The sequence below is a fragment of the Marmota monax genome, unplaced genomic scaffold, assembly GCF_021218885.2.
Source record: "Marmota monax isolate L192 unplaced genomic scaffold, Marmota_monax_Labrador192_F-V1.1 WCK01_AAM20220418_F8-fsc00180, whole genome shotgun sequence".
NCBI lineage: Eukaryota > Metazoa > Chordata > Mammalia > Rodentia > Sciuridae > Marmota > Marmota monax.
In genome coordinates this window covers 1,013,011-1,031,592 of record NW_026693881.1, presented here as the reverse complement: position 1 = coordinate 1,031,592, position 18,582 = coordinate 1,013,011, and the positions used below count along the sequence as shown (strand labels likewise).

Below are 18,582 nucleotides of genomic sequence, written 5' to 3'. Positions count from 1 at the left end.
ATACCTCCTCCTTGCTAAACAGGGTGTTTGTCCAACACACACAACCGTTCCTAAGATACTCCAGGCCATTCAGAATCAGCAGCAAAAATACAAACCAACCCAGCTGTGTTTAGAGGAAGCGTGGGCTTAAGGGTCTGACTATAAAGTTACGTAATGGACCATAACAGCTCTGGCGTGGTGACAGGTGAAGGACCAAACTTGAATCAAGTGGCGACCTTTCAGTGAAGTGGCCGGCGCCAGCCCTCAGCTCCTGCTCCCCCACCCCACCCCTGTCAAAGACGGCACTGGATTCCAGATTGCGGTGGTGACTCTGGTGCTGAAAACAGCTTGCAGAGTCCTCCTGAAGTGTCTGGGACTCCCACTGCCAACCTGCCTATCGGCCACTGTCACTGCTCCTCCCAGAGCTCTTCTTTTCCAGGGACCTCAGTGTTGTACTCTAACGGACCAGTCAATGGCACACAGGGCAGAGTGAAGCTTGGTACCCTCTGATGGCCAGAAACAAGGCCACCAGGAGTCCCCAAAATCGAGGCTTCTGTTGTCTCAAAATGACAGTCCTCATCCCCAGTGGCTTCATCGCCCTAGACATTGGCAGAACCAGCAAAGGTCCACAAGGGCTCCAGGTCACCTGGGCACTGGCTTGCACTGAGCCCCCTGGCACGAGCTCCCTCCCCCATCCCACTGTTCCAGAGCAATCTCCCTGGTCACCTCCCTGCTTCTCGTGGGAGCCTCACCTGCACTCTGCTCCACTGCAGAGTCTGGGGGCCCTGTCCAGACCTCCCTCTCACTAGCACTGCCCCGGCCCTCCCCACAGCCACCAGGCCTGAGGCTTCCAAGTCTCCTGTCTGCGGAGTTCGCTGGCTCCTCCTCAAGTCCTTGCTCTGCCATGTGGCCCGCCCTCAGCCCCGAAGCCAGTCCTGTGTTCACCTCCAGAGAGCTCCCCTTCCCTGCCCCCAGCCAGGGCCCTGATGGTCACAGGGGACCCCGGGGCTGCCTCCTTTGTGCTTCTCTTCCTGTCTCTGCAGCTGCCACAGCTTCCCTGACAGTGACGACCTTCCTTCTCTTTAGGAAACTCACAGTCCCCAGAACTGGCAGCTGTTGTGTCTTGTCATGCTTGCTTCATCTTTTCCTCTAAATGTGAACTTAAAAAAATTACACAGACATGTGCATGTTTTTCCTTACAACGGCCATCATAGGTAAGCCAATCCACAGGGACTCGTCCTGCCCTGGGGTCTTCTGGAAGGAGCTCTGGGAGCAACTTTTAAAAAGCAGGAGCCCTGCGCTTGACACATGGTAATGTGCAGTGAATTTAAATTGCTACACAAGCAACCAATTCCTTCTTAAACTTGGCGAAAGCCTGCTCTCTCCCGGGAGAGCCTCAGCAGAATATTTGCGCAGGGAAGGTGTGTGAGCCCGACCCACCGTGGGCCCCTCTTCCCACACCGCACCCAGAGCCTGGCTCTGCGGCTCGCAGGAGAGGCTCTGGCCAGCTATGGGGAAACCACCAGAGCCCTCGCTTGTCACCTGGTCCCTCAGAGTTCCTGAGACTAGAAGAGGGGTGCAAGGGGCTGGCGTGGCTGTGGCCTGCCATCTCCCAGCCATGTCTCATGATGTACCTCCCCACGGCTGTTTTGACCAGGCCACCATGGCCAGGTAGAGAGAGGGCCAGGGCAAACACGTGTCCCACACACGCCAGTATCAGTGTCCCGTCTGCTCCTGTTGCTCAAAGCAAGTGCATAGCTCTTCCCTACACACTTGCTAGCTTGGGAGAAAACAAGTGTCCTGCCCTGAGGTCCCTAAAGCCAGAGAGCAGATCCTGGAGCAGGAAAAGGGGGACTACAAGGGAAGAGGCATTCAGGCCCCTCCTCTCCAGAATGTCACTGCACGTCTGCGGGCAGGGGTGACCTGGTGGGCATAACTCCTCCTGCCTAGCTCTTGTTTTTGCAGGAATAATACAAAAGTGACATTAAAATCTCCAATGGGAGGAAGTGCCTCCATCATCCCATCCCCCTAATACTTAAGCAGTTTTCTGATTTCGAACGCTTTCCCAGCTGGAAGCTGAGCAGGAGCATCTTCAGCTCCGGCCAAGTCTTCCTCTGCAGCAGGCCCAGGCGCCACCCTCCACCAGCACTGTCCCCAGCTTCACTGAGGCAAGATCGAAAAAAAACGATGCCATCGCTTCTATTTTAGCAACTACATAACTCAGAATTTACTTAACTGCTTGCTGACAATGGCCCTCTGCCTGTTCACTTGCTCTCGCAGAACTCCTTCCCAGCCCTTTCACCCTGCGGCACAGAGACCTGCCGTGGCGACCACAATGGGCCAACAGTCAGAGAAGCTGTCACTCCACTCCTGGGCCCAATGCCACTGGGCACAGAACCCAGACCTGAGAGCGACCAGAGCTGGATCCCCCACCCCGATCGTCACCTGGTGCTCACTCCAGTCTCTGCTCACTCCCTCACAGTGGTCACATGCTCCATGGGCAAAGTCACCCTAGGGTGGTTGGTGGAGCTGCGGGTTGTGCTCACCCTTCTTGCGGGGAGAACCTCCCTCTGAATGGTCAAGGAGTGACCTGGCGCTGTGCCCCATGTCCCGAGGGCCTCGCACCAGTTGAGAAACCGAGGATTGCTGGATACGACGATGTGGTCCCCTTGTCCAGTCACCTTGGTTTCTTCATCTCCAAATGCCAGGGAGAAGGGCTTCCCTCCACAGCTGGCACCTGCTGGAATGGCCGCACTCCTTGGCACTCCTCAGGGAGCCAGCAGGGATCTGAAGGAGGAAGGTGGGCGCTCTGGCTGGGCTGCGCGGCTCCCCTCCCGTCGATGCCCCACAGTAGCTTGAGGAGTTCACAGAATTCGACAAGAACGGAATGTCACCACGCATCTCACAGAGGTTTCAATGCCTCCCCTCTTTTACAGGCTCATTCCTCACAGGACACCTGCTAAGGAAGGGAAGCAGGACACGTCTGATCCATGCTACTTCCTTACACCACTACTAGGGACGTCCTTGCCGAGGATCTGGATCCCTCACAAGGCGGCACCTGAGACCAGGTCGCGCAAGCCCGCCAGGTGTTCCTGCTGCACCTTCCTTGGGGTGGGGACAGCTGGGAAACAGGCAAGTGCTCTCTACAACTCCCAGGGCTCCTGCTGGCACCCTGACCCCTCATTCCACTTCAGGGAGCATTCCAGAATGTGAGTGGGTCGGAGGGACCCTCCTCTGGGATCACTTTGAATCAACTCTGGTTTGTTTGCTAAGGGGCACTATTCTCAAATGGCTCACGTCTTACACAGTCTCTGCACTGGCTCCTTGAGCTGTGCATCGTGTGTCTGGGCAGGACACCTGCTCCAGGAAGCTTACAAGAGGGCACCCAGTCCTGGGGCGAGGGGCTCCAGCTGGGTCTCAGGGTGCCCTCCTATGTGCAGTGCCCTGCAAACAAGCACATTCCTGATTCTCTAATATTCCCCCTGGAACAAAGGCATTAACAGACAAGGTAACCACCAGTTGTCCGAGGGCAATTTCACGTTACCCAGATGGGTGATAACAATGTTGGGCCCAGGTGCAGAGGGGGCACAGGAAGCCAGACTCCTGGCCCCCAGCTTCCTGTCTGTGAGCTCTTGGCTTCTCCAAGCCTTGGTTTCCTTATTTGTGGAAGGAGCCTGTCAAGAGGCTCAAAAACCATATATGAAAATCCCTGCACGAGCGCCTTGGTGTGATACTCAGTAAATGGCTGCTGTGCCCATCACAGGCGGTGGTTACCAGCTGTTTTTATGCACAATTAGAGGGGATCGTTTCCTGTTCTCTCTCTGAAGACATGCCTTTTAAAATAGCAAGCTCCTTAAATTGTTCTTATTATTTTCAAATATTCCAAAGGTGGTGTTTTGAACAGGAAGGCGGAGAGAGGGCTGCTCACTGCTCCCTCTAGAGCTCTCCAGGAGCTAGCTTCTCCTCGGGCAGGGAGCTAGCCACACATGGCCCCAGCAGCGGCTCTTCAGGCTCTTCTCCTTAAGGCTGCCCACCAAGACTCCTGGATGCCAAATCCCCGGATGTCACAGAACAAAAGCCAGTGGTTGCAGGAGGACATCTGAACTCTGGATACATTGGTCCAGTCTGGCAAGTAGCTGCCCCAGAGGAAGTTGCCACAATTGTAAACCTCGGCAGTGGACAGGGGGAAATAAAGTGATTTTATAGCATTCAAGTCTGTGATGAGCTTTGATTTTCCCCTGGATGCTCTTCCGCAATGATATCTTCATTATGAAGGAATCTGTGGTTATTCATCCTTCTGCTTAATGAGACCACACGGTCACTCAGGCTTGACTGTCTCTGAGGAAGATGAGAATATTTTTCTTCTAGGCATGCTGTGGGCAAAGCCCAGATGGCAGTGAACATGCCAAGGGAGAGGCTTTCCTGTGACAATGTCCCAGCCTACATCCACAGAAAGCACAAGGACATGTGTCTGTGACACAGAGAGACAGTGACAGTACCTTTATGGATATAGGTCCCATACATTACTACAAAAGATACACACTATCTACAACCGTGCATGTGTGTGTGTCGTGTGTGTGTGTGTGTGTGTGTGTATCTGTCTTCTATGCTAAGCACACATGGAATCATGAAGTCCAGAGCTCTGGCCCCTCTGGCTTGACTCTAGAACTTGCCTCAGTGAGCAGCCCTGGGGAGCACAGACATGAGGACTCAAGTCCTGGACCACTTCTAAGCCTGGCTGTTCATCAAAAGGCTTGACTATGGCTTAGGTCTGTAATCTCAGTGACTCTGGAGGCTGAGGCAGGAGGATCTCAAGTTTGAGGCCAGCCTTGCAACTCAGTGAGACGCTATCTCAAGCAAAACAAAAACAGCTAGAGATGTAGTTCAAAGGTAGAATACCCCTGGGTTCATAAGAAGGAGGAGGGGAGAAGGAAAACAGAAAAGAAGGCTCTCCTGAGTGAGCATAATTTCTCTCTGCATCTGTGGAAAGAGGCCCAGGGCAGCCTCAGATGATGAGGCTGAAGATGTGAGTTCAACACATCTTTACATGGGAGGAGCTGGGTCCTTATTTCCTTCCTTCTGGATGGCCTGCGAGAAGCCATTCCAATAGGGAAACCCCCCACTAAACAGCCACATAAAGAGAAAAAAGCCCCTGATCTTGCAAAGGATCATCTTCATTATGCCTTAATCGAGACGTGTCATTTCCAGATCTGGAGCACAATGGCTGGTTTGTTTCCACTTGACATATTTTGGGGGGTGGCAGGAGGGAAGTACTATCAATGTGATGCTATTTGGAGGTGGAGTCTTTGGGAGGTGATTAGGATGGGAGGGTGGGGGTCCCCGTGGGTGGGCCTAGTGGCCTGGTAAGAAGAGGCCAGAGAGCTGGCAAGCCCTCCCCATCACTGAGGATGCAGGAGAAGTCCACAGTCTGCAACCCCGGGGGCGTCCCCAGGACCCGGATATACTACACTGTGACCTCTGACCTCCAGCCTCCAGAGCTGCGGGAAATACGTGTCTACTCTTCAAAGCCAACCCTTCCATGGTGCTCGGTCACAGACTCCAGGCTAAGGTAGACTTTAGTTTTAGCTCTTAGGGTTAGATTTTGATCCATTTTGAGTCAATTTTTATGTATGCTTGAAGGTATCAACATCATTCTTTGGCATGTGGATACCCGGCTTCCCCAGCACCAGTTCTGAAAAGACTGCCCTTTCCCCACTGAGTGACCTTGGCACCCGTCTCAAAAAACCACTTGACCATGTATGTGAGGTTCTACTCTATTCCACTGGTCCATGTCTGTCTTTATACCAGGATCACACTACTGCTCTGTAGCACGTTTTTAAACCAGGAATTGTAAGACCTCCAACTTTTTCTTTTTCAGAATTATTTTGATTATTCAGGGTTTAGAGATAACATATGAATTTTAGAGTAGATTTTTTTATTCCTTCAAAAGGCATCACTGAGTTGTAGATTGCTTTGGGTAATACTGACATCTTAACAATATTAAGATCCAATGTAGCCAGGTGCGGTGACACACACCTGTCATCCCAGAGGCTCAGGAGGCTGAGGTAGGAGGATTGCAAGTTTAAAGCCATCTCAGCAATGGCGAGGTGCCACCAACCCAGTGAGACCCTGTATCTACATAAATAAAAAATAGGGCTGGGGAGGTGGCTCAGTGGTTGAGTGCCCCTGAGTTCAAACCCTGATGACCCCCTACCTCCCCCAGAAAAGGTCCAATCCACAGCCAGGTGCAGCGGTGCACACCTGTACACCCAGCTACTTAGGAGATGGGGGTAGAAGGATGGCAAGTTCCAACCCAGTCCAGGAAACTTAGGAAGACCCTGTTTCAAAACTAAAACACCAATAATAACGAAAACACCCAGAAAAAAGCTGGAGATGTAGCTCAGTAGTAGAACATCCCTGGGCTTAACTGACAGTACCACCACCAAAAAGAGAGATCCAATCCATGAATATGGGATGTTTTCTCATTTATCTGTGTCTTTTTTATTTCGTTCAGTTTATAGTCTTTAGCCCCCTCTGTTAATTTTATTTCTAAGCATTTTTAGGAATTTTTTATTTATTGCTTTTTGTTGTGCTGGGATCAAATCCAGGACCTCATGCATGCTAGACAAGCACTCTATTATGGAGCTACTTCCCCAGTCCACATTTTAATATTTCTGATGGTATTGTAAATTGAATCCTTTTCTTAATTTACTTATTAGAGATTGTCCATTGTTAATATAAAGAAATACACCTGCACACATTGATTTTGTATCCTACTACTTGGTTGAATTCATTTATTATCTCCGTGTGTGTGTGTGTGTGTGTGTGTATGTGTTGGTGTGCCTGTGTGTGTCCAGGTTTTCTACACATAAGACTAGGCCATCTACTAGAAGAGATATTATTCTTCCTTTTCATTTAGAATACCTTTACTTTATTATTTTTTCTAACTGCCCTGGCTAGGACTTTTTTTTTTTTTGTACCAGGGATTGAACTCAGGGGCACTCAACCACTGAACCACCTCCCCAGTCCTATTTTGTATTTTACTTAGAGACAGGGTCTCACTGAGTTGCTTAGCACCTAGCTTTTGCTGAGGCTGGCTTTGAACTCTTGATCCTCCTGCCTCAGTCCCCTAAACTGCTGGGATTACAGGTGTGTGCCACAGTGCCCAGCCCCTGGCTAGGATTTCTAATAAATATTATGTTTAAAATGGTAAAAGCAGGCAGTCTTGTCTTGTTCCTAATCATAGAGCAAAAGTTTTCAGCCTTTTACTATTGAGTATGATGTCAGCTTGGTTTTTTCATAGATGGACCTGATGATGTTGGGTTAATTTCCTTCTATCCAACTTTGTGTGTTTTTATCATGAAAGACTGTTGAATTTTGTCAAATACTTCTGTATTAGAAGAGAGGGGAGAGAGAGAGAGAGAGAGAGAGAGAGAGAGAGAGAGAGAGAGAGAGAGAGAGAGAGAGAGAGAACCATGAGTTTTCCTCCCCTTCTTTCTGTTAATGTGCTATATAACATTAATTGGTTTTTGTATGTTGAACCATCCTTGCATTCCAGAGATAAATCCTACTTTTCTACTCCCAGTACTGGTGATGGAACCCAAGGCCTTGTGCGTGCTAGGCAAGCACTCTACTATTAAGTTACATTCCAAACACTTTAAAAATAAAATTTTTTAAGAAGTTTGAGACAGGGTCTCATTAAATGCCCAGGCTGACCTCATATTTGTGATCCTCTTGCCTTAGCCTCCCAAGTATCTGGGATCACAGAAGACATGCACACTATACTCAGCTTAAATACTACCTTTAATGTGTTACTGAATCTCATTTGCTAGTATTTCATTGATGATTTCTGCATCAATAATCAAGGGATACAGGATTATGGTTTTCTTTGTGTGCCTGTGTGTCTTCATCTGACTTTCTTGGCCTCACAGAATGAGTTAGGAAGGGTCTAAAAGGACTGGTGTCAATTCTTTAATTGTCTGGTAGAATTCACCAGTGAAGCCGACTGGTCCAGGGCTTTTCTTTATTGAGAGGCCTTTAATTACTGTTCAATCTCCTTACTAGTTAAAGATCTATTCAGATCTCCTATGTCTTCATGAGCAGTTTGGCACGGTGTTTCTAGGTGCTTCTAGGAACTCATCCATTTCACTGCAGTATCCGTTCATTTGCATACAGTGGTTCATGGTCTTCTCCTGTAATCCTCTTCATTTCTGTATCTCCTGGGTCACTTTTCACCCAAGTGTACCACGTTTTATACAAGAGGAGAGTGGCCTGTGGTCACGACATGGCACAGCCTCCTGCCTTAGGTCCATGTGCACTGTGACCATGTATGCGGCTATCCCCAGGCCCTGGACTTCCCTGGGCTTATGCTTTCAGAGATATGTTCCTTTCCATGTGCGGGGATGACACGAGTCATTGGATCTGGGATCTGGAAACACTGTGGAGAATGCCTGCTACGGTACTTTATCAAACTGTGTTTTTTAGTCTCTTAGAAAACTGGAAAATCAATTTTAGTGAGTCACAGCCAGTTTCCAAAACAATGGAACAGACTAGACACGATCTGTGTACTCCATTTGAAGGTTTTATTTGGTGAAACATGGTTGAGTAGATGAGGCTTGGCAATTGTGTAAAATATATTTCTTACTATTCTTCATGGCCAAGACCAGTTTGAAATCCTCTGATCTAAACCACTTATCCCTCAGTTTAGATGGAAGGGAACTGAGTTTCAAAGAAGGTCTACTACTTGCTGTAGGTGACAGGGACCATTTGTGGCAAAGCAAGGCTGGCTTCCGGATGTTTGGGCTTCTAGTCGAGGGCTCCTCCCACTGAGTCAATGAACCCCAGGGCCTCCTAGACTTGCAGATCTACCCCCCTTATTGCCGGGTAAGAATTTACCTTAAGAGGCAGATCCCGTCTCTGGACGCCCAGCACACCTTCTCCCCTTCCCCCCTCCGCCAGCCAAATGCTTCCCTGGCTCTGTGCCTTCCAACTCTAGGTGGCGGTAACAGCTCAGGTGGAAAGCCAAGACCTCTAGCTGGCACCCTGTGCTCACAGACTGTTCCTTCCCGGGAATCCATCATCAGACTTCTTCCTGAGACTCAACGATTCCCTCCTAACTCTGCTCAATCTAGGGCACGTCCCTTTAGAGAAAAGACAAATCATCCAGGAAGCTCTGTTGGGAAGAAAAGAAAGGGAATCCTTTCTATTTCTAGAATAATACAACAGCTTAGGGAGGAAAAGAAGCTACAAGGTGCCTCTGGCAGCCTGGTGGTGGTGGAGCAATTAGACCGCAAGAGAAGGCAGCTGGAAGTCGGGGGCTCAGAGCAGCAGGGAAAGGTGGGGTCACACTGCCAACCTAGAGCCAGGCAGCACCTGGTGCCGGTCCTCACCTGTTACCTTGAGAGAGGGAGGCCAGGTACAGGGGTGAGTGCTTCACCCAGCAGCCACAGGACTGGCAGGGGATTAATATGCAGCCAGGACCCAGTCCTGTGGAGTCCCCCCAGCCAGGGCACCCAGAAATAGAATCACTGGGAGAAATTTGTATTTTGTTTTCAGAACAAAACCACACCAACTAAGTAAAAAAATGAACTTTACCATTAGACTATAAATGCTAATGGCCTAGATATTTAAAAGGTTACCGTAAGTTTTTGGGTAAATTTTTTCTTAAATTTTATTTAAAAAATATTACATTGGCTTCTTTTTCTGCAGCACAAACCAAGATCAAATGAGTTACTCTGGGGTCTACCAGTGTCAGGACTTTGCTGGAATTGCTTTCAGCACCTGTTCCTATGAGCATTTTTCTAATTGTAAAAGGGGCGCATGTGAGCTGAGGGTGTGGCTCAGCAGTAGAACACATGCTTAGCATGTGCAAGCCCTGGGTTTGATCCTCAGCACCACACACACAAAGAATATATATATATATATATATATATATATATATATATATATATTAAAGCAATACATGCATGCGTCTTCACCATGAAAGTCGTAGCTGCACAGCCCAGGGACCCTTGGTCCACACCCCCTCCCAGAGCAGCATCAGTTTGCTGGGGGTCAATCCTTCTAGAGCATCATTTTGTGACTTGGACATCCATCTTCCTGAGTCTCACTTGGCTTAGTACCACCAGATGACACTTAGCTTCATCACTGACATTGCTACACGACTTACCCTAACTGGACTGTGGGCTGTACCAAAGCTCACGTCTATCCTCAGTGGACAAACAGGGAGAAGGAAGATCTAAGGATCCTCAGAGCTGGGGGACCCGCAGGCTCTTGTGGTACTCCCCACAGTGCTCTGAGAGTGGTGACATCAGTAGACATCGGAGCTCCTCACGTGGCTTTAGAGACACACTTGGCCATTAGCAAGTCTACCTGCTTCTGTTCCAATGAGAATCCGCTGGGCAATGGTGAAGGTCCAGCATTCTACCCACTTCCACCTACCACCTTGGCCTCCCATTCCTCCAACTAGATGGAGACCTTCTCAATGTGCTGTCATGGTCATCTATCGTCTATGCTTGACCACACAAACGCCCTCACTCAGGCCTGAAGAGAAACAGTGTGGCTGGCCATCAGAGGCTCATGCTGGGAGGAGCGTCCAGCCAGGCACCGAGCTGCCTGGGCCGTCCACCTGGCACTCAGAAATGGAGAATGGTCCCTGGAGGTTGATATCAGACACATCTGGTCTCAAGGTGCCACCAGAACCTGTCTCCCTAACAGGGAAACTGCCCTGCCACCTCTTCACCCCGCAGACAGCACTCTTCTGTAGTCTAGGACATCACAAGTGGGGCTGTGACAACTACACCATTAAGTGGACATTTAGTTCATTTATTTTAACTTTACTGAAAATAATTAATTTCTATCATTTTATAAATTCTTTTCTAAAGTCTGAAGCAGGTAAAGATGAGAAAAGGCACACTTCAGTCAGCAAGAGCAGAGGTGCGGCCCTCCATTCTCTGTCCCCCTTGCTGGACCCCAGGACTTGGCCTGCAGGCCTCTCACACACCCATGGAGCATCTGTTTAGGGAAGATCTGGAAGGAGTGTGGACTAGGCCAAAAAAGGCACCCGCCACATCCTGCGACCCTGGGGAGGTCCCTCCCACAGTGAGTTCTGAGCCTAGCATGGCAGGTTCCTGAGCACAGAGGTGTTCTGGCCACTAGCCACACACCCGCAACTGCCTCCTCTGGCCACCCCTGCTCCCAAGGCTGAGCTGCAGATGTGCAAAGACAAATCATCCACTGCCCCCTCTTCCCTCTCAGCCACAGGCTCTAGCCACAGAGGTGGGGGGCTGTGGGGGCCACAGGTGACCATGTCGGGCCAGGCGCAGGACACTCTGCATCCTGTTGACCCCCCAACGTTTGTACCCCTAAATTAGGAAGAATGGTTTTCACTTCCACAAGAACATTCTCCTCCATTTTTCTGGAAACCAGTGGTCTTTTCTATTTTAGCTTTTATCCTGTGGCTGAGGCCTAGGTGCCACCGAGTGTTTTCTTAAAAACATGACTATTACGCTAGTGACAGTGACAGTCCCCCAGCTCTGAGGATCCACAGAGAGCAACAGGGTACAGCCACAGGCAAGCAGAGGCCTGGCTTCTCAGTGACGGTTTCACTGAGAAGTGGAGAAGATGCCAATTCCGATTTTTATGTCACATCTCCCAATTTTTAAAAAAGTTGATTCTGGTTTTGTCAGAATTCTCTGGGGGGGAAAGGACATGTGCTGGCCACGTTCCAGGCCATCTCTGCAGATCCTGCAGGGGCCGTCTTTGGGTGTCAACCTGCCCCCTGCAGGGCACTTTGGATCTGAGGAACACAAGTTTCTGCATCAACAGAGGGAACAACCACAAAGTCCTGGTCTTCCTGTCCAACAGCCTGGGGGACAGAAGAAATGTCCTCCTTCCTCCTGTGGGCCTGTGTCTCCTACAGAATTGGCCTAAAGAAGGGTCTCCTTGGGGAGGCCCTGGGAGCTGGATTTTCACACCTGATTTAATTCCTGCAGAAGCTGATAAGGAAGAAATGCCAGGCATAATTGAAATCGCTGGATTTTAGGTCAAAAATGGCTGAGAATCTATAACTGCATGTGTCCAAACTTAGTGAAAGTCCCTGCCCTTCTGCTCCTCAGTGGATGGCCAGCCACCTCTGCCCACCCGCTGTCTCTCAGAGCCAGGTCTCTCAGGGCTGCCTCAGGAAGGACTGGAGATGCAGATCACGAACCCGCCCGCTGTGGTTGGCCTCACTGAAGCTTTTACTTTTCTTGCAATTTAATTTGAGCCTAGGTGGCTATTTTTCATTTTCACTCAGAAATGGCTGCTTCAACCAAATTCAGGGCCAGGATCAACCGTCCTCAGGCTTCCCTGGAACAAACGTGTCACAGACACTGGGGGTGAAGGCTGAGTGGCCCTGGGGAACACAGATGCCCTCTGTGGTCCTTCCTCTTACACACATGGATGCAGACAAGGGACAAGGGCAGGAGGTGCCCATTAAGAAAGCAGGGTCTCTGAGTCAGGGGCAGAGTGTCTGTTCTGTGGCAACCGCATGGTCCCTGTGAAGCCGAGCCATGTTGGGTGCCCCTACAGGAAGGGTCCACAGAGAGCCACTGACTCTCCCCAGCACCAAGGACCCTCAGGGCGACTGAGGTCTATTTTATCAACCTCAGTCTGGCGTTTTGGTCAAAGTGGGAAGCCCATAATGAGAAGGGGGTAGTGAGGTTTCTGCAACCAGTTTTAAACAAATATTTAAACAAATATTTACCTATGTGCTCATGAGAACTCACAAGGGCCAAAGCCCCCAGATATGAGGTGTTCGCTGCAAGGCAATGATGAGCCGGTCCCCACAGAGAGGCCTGCAGGGGCGCCCTGCACCCACAGGCTGCCTGCCAGCAGGGCTCTGGAGCCACCTGCTCCAGAGGACTCAAGGGAGGAAAGCCCTAGGACTTAGAAGCCCACTGACAGGGAGGGCTGCAGCAGCTCCCAGGGCTGTGGACAGAGCACACTGCACATACCCACGTCCTCACCAGTCACCTGCCCCAAGGGGCACAGACTGGAACACCCGAGGGGCAGCCTGGGAGGCCCGCCCACATGTGGTCAGTGGGAGCGGAGCCCTTCCTGCCTTGCTGTGACAGCCCAGCCATGCCCCTGTCCAGCTCCTGCTAGCTCCTCCAGGGAGGGTGGTGGACACAGGCCAGCACTTTGGGGTGCCGAGAAAGCAACCTGGAAGGGCAACTTGAAAACTGCCAACTAGGCCTGGGCACCAGGGTAGAGGAGGCAACAGGTGTCGGGCCAGTCCCAGCTACTTCCTGACACACAGCCCACCCACAAGCTCAAGTGGCTGGCAAGATCCCCAGCGTCCCCTAGGAAGACGGAGACAATGGCGGGTGGACCCTGCAGGGATGATGGGGAGGTGTCCTCCAGGCTCTGGTAGGTGTTTGGGGAGTGCCTGGACCAATCATTCCCAAAGTAGGCGGCAATCATTCCCAAGGCAGGGCCCCAGCCCAGCCCTCCGCTGTACACCCTCATCCACCAGCACGGCGCCTGGGCAACCTGCAGGGCAGACACAGCACTATTCACTTCAGGGACCCCTTGGGTGGGGCCTCCCTGGCCACTGCAGAATATTTAGATCTTCCCTATAGAACCGCAATCCCCAGTTGTGACAACCTGGCCTAGCATTACTGTCCAATGTCCCCAGGGAGGTGAAACCACCCCTGGTTGAGAATCACTAGTGTGAACTAACCAACTGCTGCCCTGATACTGGAGGAAGGGTATTGGCCATTCTTAAAAATAACCAGGGAGAAATAGGCAGTTAGGGGACAGGAGGCCTGGAGGGGGAGGGCACACCTCCTCTGGGAGAGGGCTTCTGTGAGGGACTGTCAGGGGCAGAGGAACAGGGACTCGTGTGTGTGTGTAGGACAGAGGAGGGTTTGCTTCTCCCTAGTGGGCGCTCTTCCCTTTGGTGGAACCCTAAGCTAGGCTGACAGTCCCAGCCAGGACACAGGGCTGAGGTTGGGAACCCACGCACCCTGGTCATGGTTGAAATGCACCTCAGTTTTATGAGGCATTAAGCAGAGCCTCCTGCCAGGCTATGTGGGGACCCACTATTGCAATTCATTGAGAGGGAATATACCAGCCTTGAGGGCAACACCCAGCTCTGGGTCACTCAGAGAAATGGAAGGAGAGCACCGTGCTCAGGAATCAAAGGCCTTGTTGTGTGGGCTGCCCCTGCACGGGCCCAGCTCTGTGCCCGAACCCAGCTCTCGGGGCACAGCTTCCAGATGCCTGCTGACAGGATGGAGCTCCAGGATGAAGACTTCTGGGGACACCATTCACTAGCTAGTGACTGACTTCACTTGCTGCCCAGTGGAAAGACTGGAAGGCCCCAAAAGTCACTAAATCACCTTTCCAGTTTCCAGAGAGGGAGGCCCTGCTGGTCAGCCAGCCAGTGTCCCCTGCCCCAGGTGCCCATGAGTTTTGAAGAGGGCTTCTTGGGAACACAGCTCCAAATGAAACAGAAGACCCTTTCCAAGCAAAAGCACGTTGGAGTTCTGCTGCCTGCCTTTTAAAAACTGGCCTCTGGCTTGCTGCTGGTGGTCAGTGTATGGGGGACAGCTGTAGTACGGCCACCACCTGGCTGACATTCACAGTCCTTTTACTAAGGGAAGGAGGAGATGGCTGATCTTTCTGGGGTTCTCAAATCGCTGTTGTGATGAGATTCTCTTCCTGCTCCCTCTAGACTCAGGAGCATTGTGTGTATTTTATGCTCAGAACAATTGGTTCTCTTCTTTGGATAACACAGTGGTCCTGGGGCACCAGGGCACTCAGTGAGTGCAGACGGCACAGTCCTGAAGGTGCACATGACAAGCTCCTGGAAACCACCATGGTGTGAGGAAGCAACCAAACAGGGCTGGAGGGGCCTGGTGGGCGAGGCTGGGGACCAGGAAGGCTAAGGGGAAGCAGGTGAGGTTTCAGGAGGCGGGGCAGAGGCTGTTAGGAATGAATGCCATCTCTGCCCTTCCAGTGGCAATGGAGGTGGGAGGGTGAACCAGTGGTACCCACCTCTGCCCTCTACCTGACCTGGCACACAGGCACACCTTACCTCCACCCATGGGGATGGCCAAGTCATCGGCTCCTGGGTGACTCTATGGCCCCAATGAAGCAGGATCCTGCAGTCCCAAGGGGCCCCAGGGGTTCTGGGCCCAGATGTCACTCCACGATACTCAATGGGACGGCTGTACCTCACACCCCCAACGGACTCCCTAAGTCACCATAGGAGGCAGTTATCATACGGCCCTAAAACGTACCTCCTGTCTCAGAAAACAAGAGAGGCTGAGTACGCCCACCAAGACTCCACACTGGTCTCGCTGAGAGCCATTGGGATCACAAACTGTGAAACAGGCCCAGAATGGAAAGCTCTAGAGCTCCTGGTCTCCCGGGTCTGTCCACAGAGCAGGTGAGCTGGACATTACTGCTTTACCAGGGCAGGAAGGTTCCCAGGGAAAGAAAACTTTAATTAGGGCTCGAACCCTAATTACAGGGTTCACCTGGCTGCTTGTGAGCAGCACATCACCCTCACCTGAGCTGGCACCTGCTCTCCATCGCCACACCTGTCTCCTCCACTGACCCACGCCCAAGCCTCACTGGCACATCTTGTGACACAGGAGCATCACCAGAAGCCCCCCGGGCCAAGTTGAAGAGCAGATTTCAACCTAACTACCCAAATCTAATGCCGAGGGAGAGCAGCGCCCCCTGCAGGGCTCCCAGGGGATGCAGGGTTCAAGAGCTGGCTGGGCTAGCCTGTGCCACAGACCGCTTCCAGGCAGTGGGCAGCCTGGGAGGGACCAGAGCAGGTTTCCGGGGGACTGTCATGTCTCTTTGTGAAATGGGTGCTGAACACTTAGGATGTATGTGCTTTTCCCTACGCCCTCAACTTCCCCGAACCACAGCGGCTGATGTGAAAGTCTGACCCACTTGACTTCTGGAGCCCAAGAAGGTACCAGCGGAACCCTGGGGCAGCCCAGGCCACACTCACCGGCTGCAGCCCGTCCTCCTGCCTCCTGCTCTGGCTCGGGCGGTTGATGAAGGACCGTGTGGAGACCTTGTAGTGATTCAGCAGGCAGACGATGACCACGACCATCACCGTGACCACCACGACGATGATGATGATCTGGGCGAACTCCAGCTCCGCTGCGGGAGAAGAGGACAGTGTGAGCCTCCGCCCTGCAGGGGACCCGGCCTGGGCAGTTAGCACAGCCAGGCGGCGAGGGCCCCGTATGACCACAGCAGACAAAAACCACGACCCCACTCGAAGAAGAAGAAATGAGCGCAGTGGCCGAGCTGGCACATGACTGGGACACCTGGGGCTGGAGGAACGCTGAAGCCTGAGCTCCAGCTACACCAAGGCCAGGTGCAGGCCCACTGCCCAAGATCACCTCCAGACTGGCTTCCTTGTCTTGAGGATACCCTGAGAGGGGGCTTTTTCCAGCGGCCCGAGGTGCTGCCAAACACTGTTCCTGGACTTTGCTTTTGCAATCTCATGAGGGGCCCTTAATAAAGTTGTCCTGTTGGCTCCAGAGCTGCTGGTGATGACTGCCCTGTGGTCAGGGGAGAGTCCACAGCCAGCCCAAGAGCTTGCCATGGCAGGCTGCATGGCCACCCCCTGGTGCTGAGCAGTCACCTGTCCACCCGCCTGTCCTTGGAAGCTGAAGCCCAGGCTCCAGTCGTCTTCTCCCCCATCCTGCCAGATGACATCCTCCACCTTCCTCTAAGAGCCTGGCCAGTGCTGCGTGCACCCCAGAAAAGAGCTGGGAGCTGAGAGCTGCAGATGCTCTGCATGGGGAGCCGCTGAGGCCCGGGACACAGGCCAGGGCACCCTCGCTGCCAGTGAAAGGCCACAAGGAGTTCAGCTCTTTCCGCTGGACTCGGATGACTCAAGGAGGCCCAGGAGGCAATGCCCAGGGCCAGGCTCCTCACCCCCCTGAGTGCCTGCCTTTGCTCTGGACAACCCCTGAGGCCTGGTGCAGAGATCAGCCTCGGAGCCTGCCTGAGTGCTCTTTCCTATAGGGAGGAATCTCCCCAATTTATGTTCCCCTAAAGGTCCAGGGTTTACTAGAAATTTTCATGGTGGGCACCTTCTGGGAAAGACCAAGATTGCCTGCAGAGAGCAGGGCTGGGGACCACTGCAGCTGGGTCCACAGATCAAGGGACTCTATGCCCACAGGCTGTGGGAACCGTGACATGTTTGCTGACTTAGACACACTATGTCCAGGACTCTTGTCCTTGGCACATGCCTTCCCAGGTCTGGGATGCCTGGCCTTGACCCTGTGTCTCTCAGGACCTCACCCCCATGCTCCACATGACTCCCCAGCTGCCTGTCTGCACCCCCTTCACCTCTTCTGACACTAGGCACAGCTTCATGTGTTTTCTGCCTGCTTTTTGTGAAAGTGTGACAACGAGCTCCTGTTACTGACTCAGTGCTCCTGGTGTCTGGCACCTGGTGGCACCTGGCAGTGGCTCTGAAGTGAGGTTGACTGATCAATGACCAGAGCACACCTGGGCCCAGAGCAGGAGCTCGGGCATGTGGCCTAGGGTGGGCTCCCCCGAGGACAGCCACCACTGATGGACAGAGAGCTACACTGGCCACACAGGACAACAAGGATAGCTGCGAGGAGCCCTGGGTTCTACGTCAAGGGCCAGCCTCCAACCTGCAGGTGGTGGCACCAGCAATGAGCTAGTTATGAGGCAGGGTGCTCACACTGATCAGGCCAGAGCCATGGACACGGGGACAGATGGAACCCCAACCACATCTGGTTTAACAGCTCCTCATCGACAGGTAAGTAGCAGGAGATTCACAAGCTGCCTTTCAGGGTAAAGCGTGCCACAGGGTCACAGGGGGTCTCTTTTCTCAAGATAGTTTCACTACTCTGTGGAAACAGAGGGAGAGGAATGTGAGGGTGACCGCAAGGGGTCCCACACACAGGCCTCAGGGTCAACACTATACCCAGAGGACATCTTCCTAGGCCATCTTTCCTTGAACACGGAAAGCTATGCAGAGCAGATCACAAATTTCGTTTCCTTAATTCTATGAGCATTATTTGTCTAATTGTGTCTCCTGTGAAAAGGATTTTTGTTATAAAAATAACCAAACGTCTTGCAAATTCAAACAATACAGAGTACACACTACTGAATCCGGCGCCTGCCCTGTCCACCGAGCTGGGATGGACGGGGGCCTCACTACCTGTTAGGCTAGTATCTACCGCTGACACGCCCCCAGCCCTGGCTACTGCTTTTTAATTAGTGGGATCGCTGTGCAATGTATTGCTCTGTTTTTTCCACTTAATCCATCACAGACGTCTCTAAACAAGAACACAGGTAAATCAACCTTGTTCTTGAAGGACGTCGTCCATTGCAGAACACACATCCATGCGAGTCACATTCTCCAGCTGGCCGATGCTTAGGGGTCTGCTGTTTTTCCTTCTTCTTATGACCTGAAGAAGAGTGTGCATGTGTGTCTGTGCACATGTGTGTGATAGTACGCATTTGTCAATATGCCCACAGAAAGATTCCTTATAAGTGGAATTTTGCCAGGCAGGATAGCACAGGGCTGTAATCCCAGCAACT

General features: G+C 52.0%; 1 protein-coding gene across 10 annotated transcripts in view; it reads right to left on the bottom strand.

The window, feature by feature from the left end:
* Ldlrad4 (low density lipoprotein receptor class A domain containing 4) overlaps nucleotides 1–18,582 on the bottom strand; it is a 369,921-nt gene that overhangs the window by 9,314 nt on the left and 342,025 nt on the right. For all 10 annotated transcript variants that reach the window (XM_046462795.2, XM_046462797.2, XM_046462796.2 and 7 more), the window contains one exon: nucleotides 15,995–16,149. In XM_046462795.2, coding sequence (XP_046318751.1) covers nucleotides 15,995–16,149 — 155 coding nt within the window. The remainder of the gene's footprint in view (nucleotides 1–15,994; nucleotides 16,150–18,582) is intronic.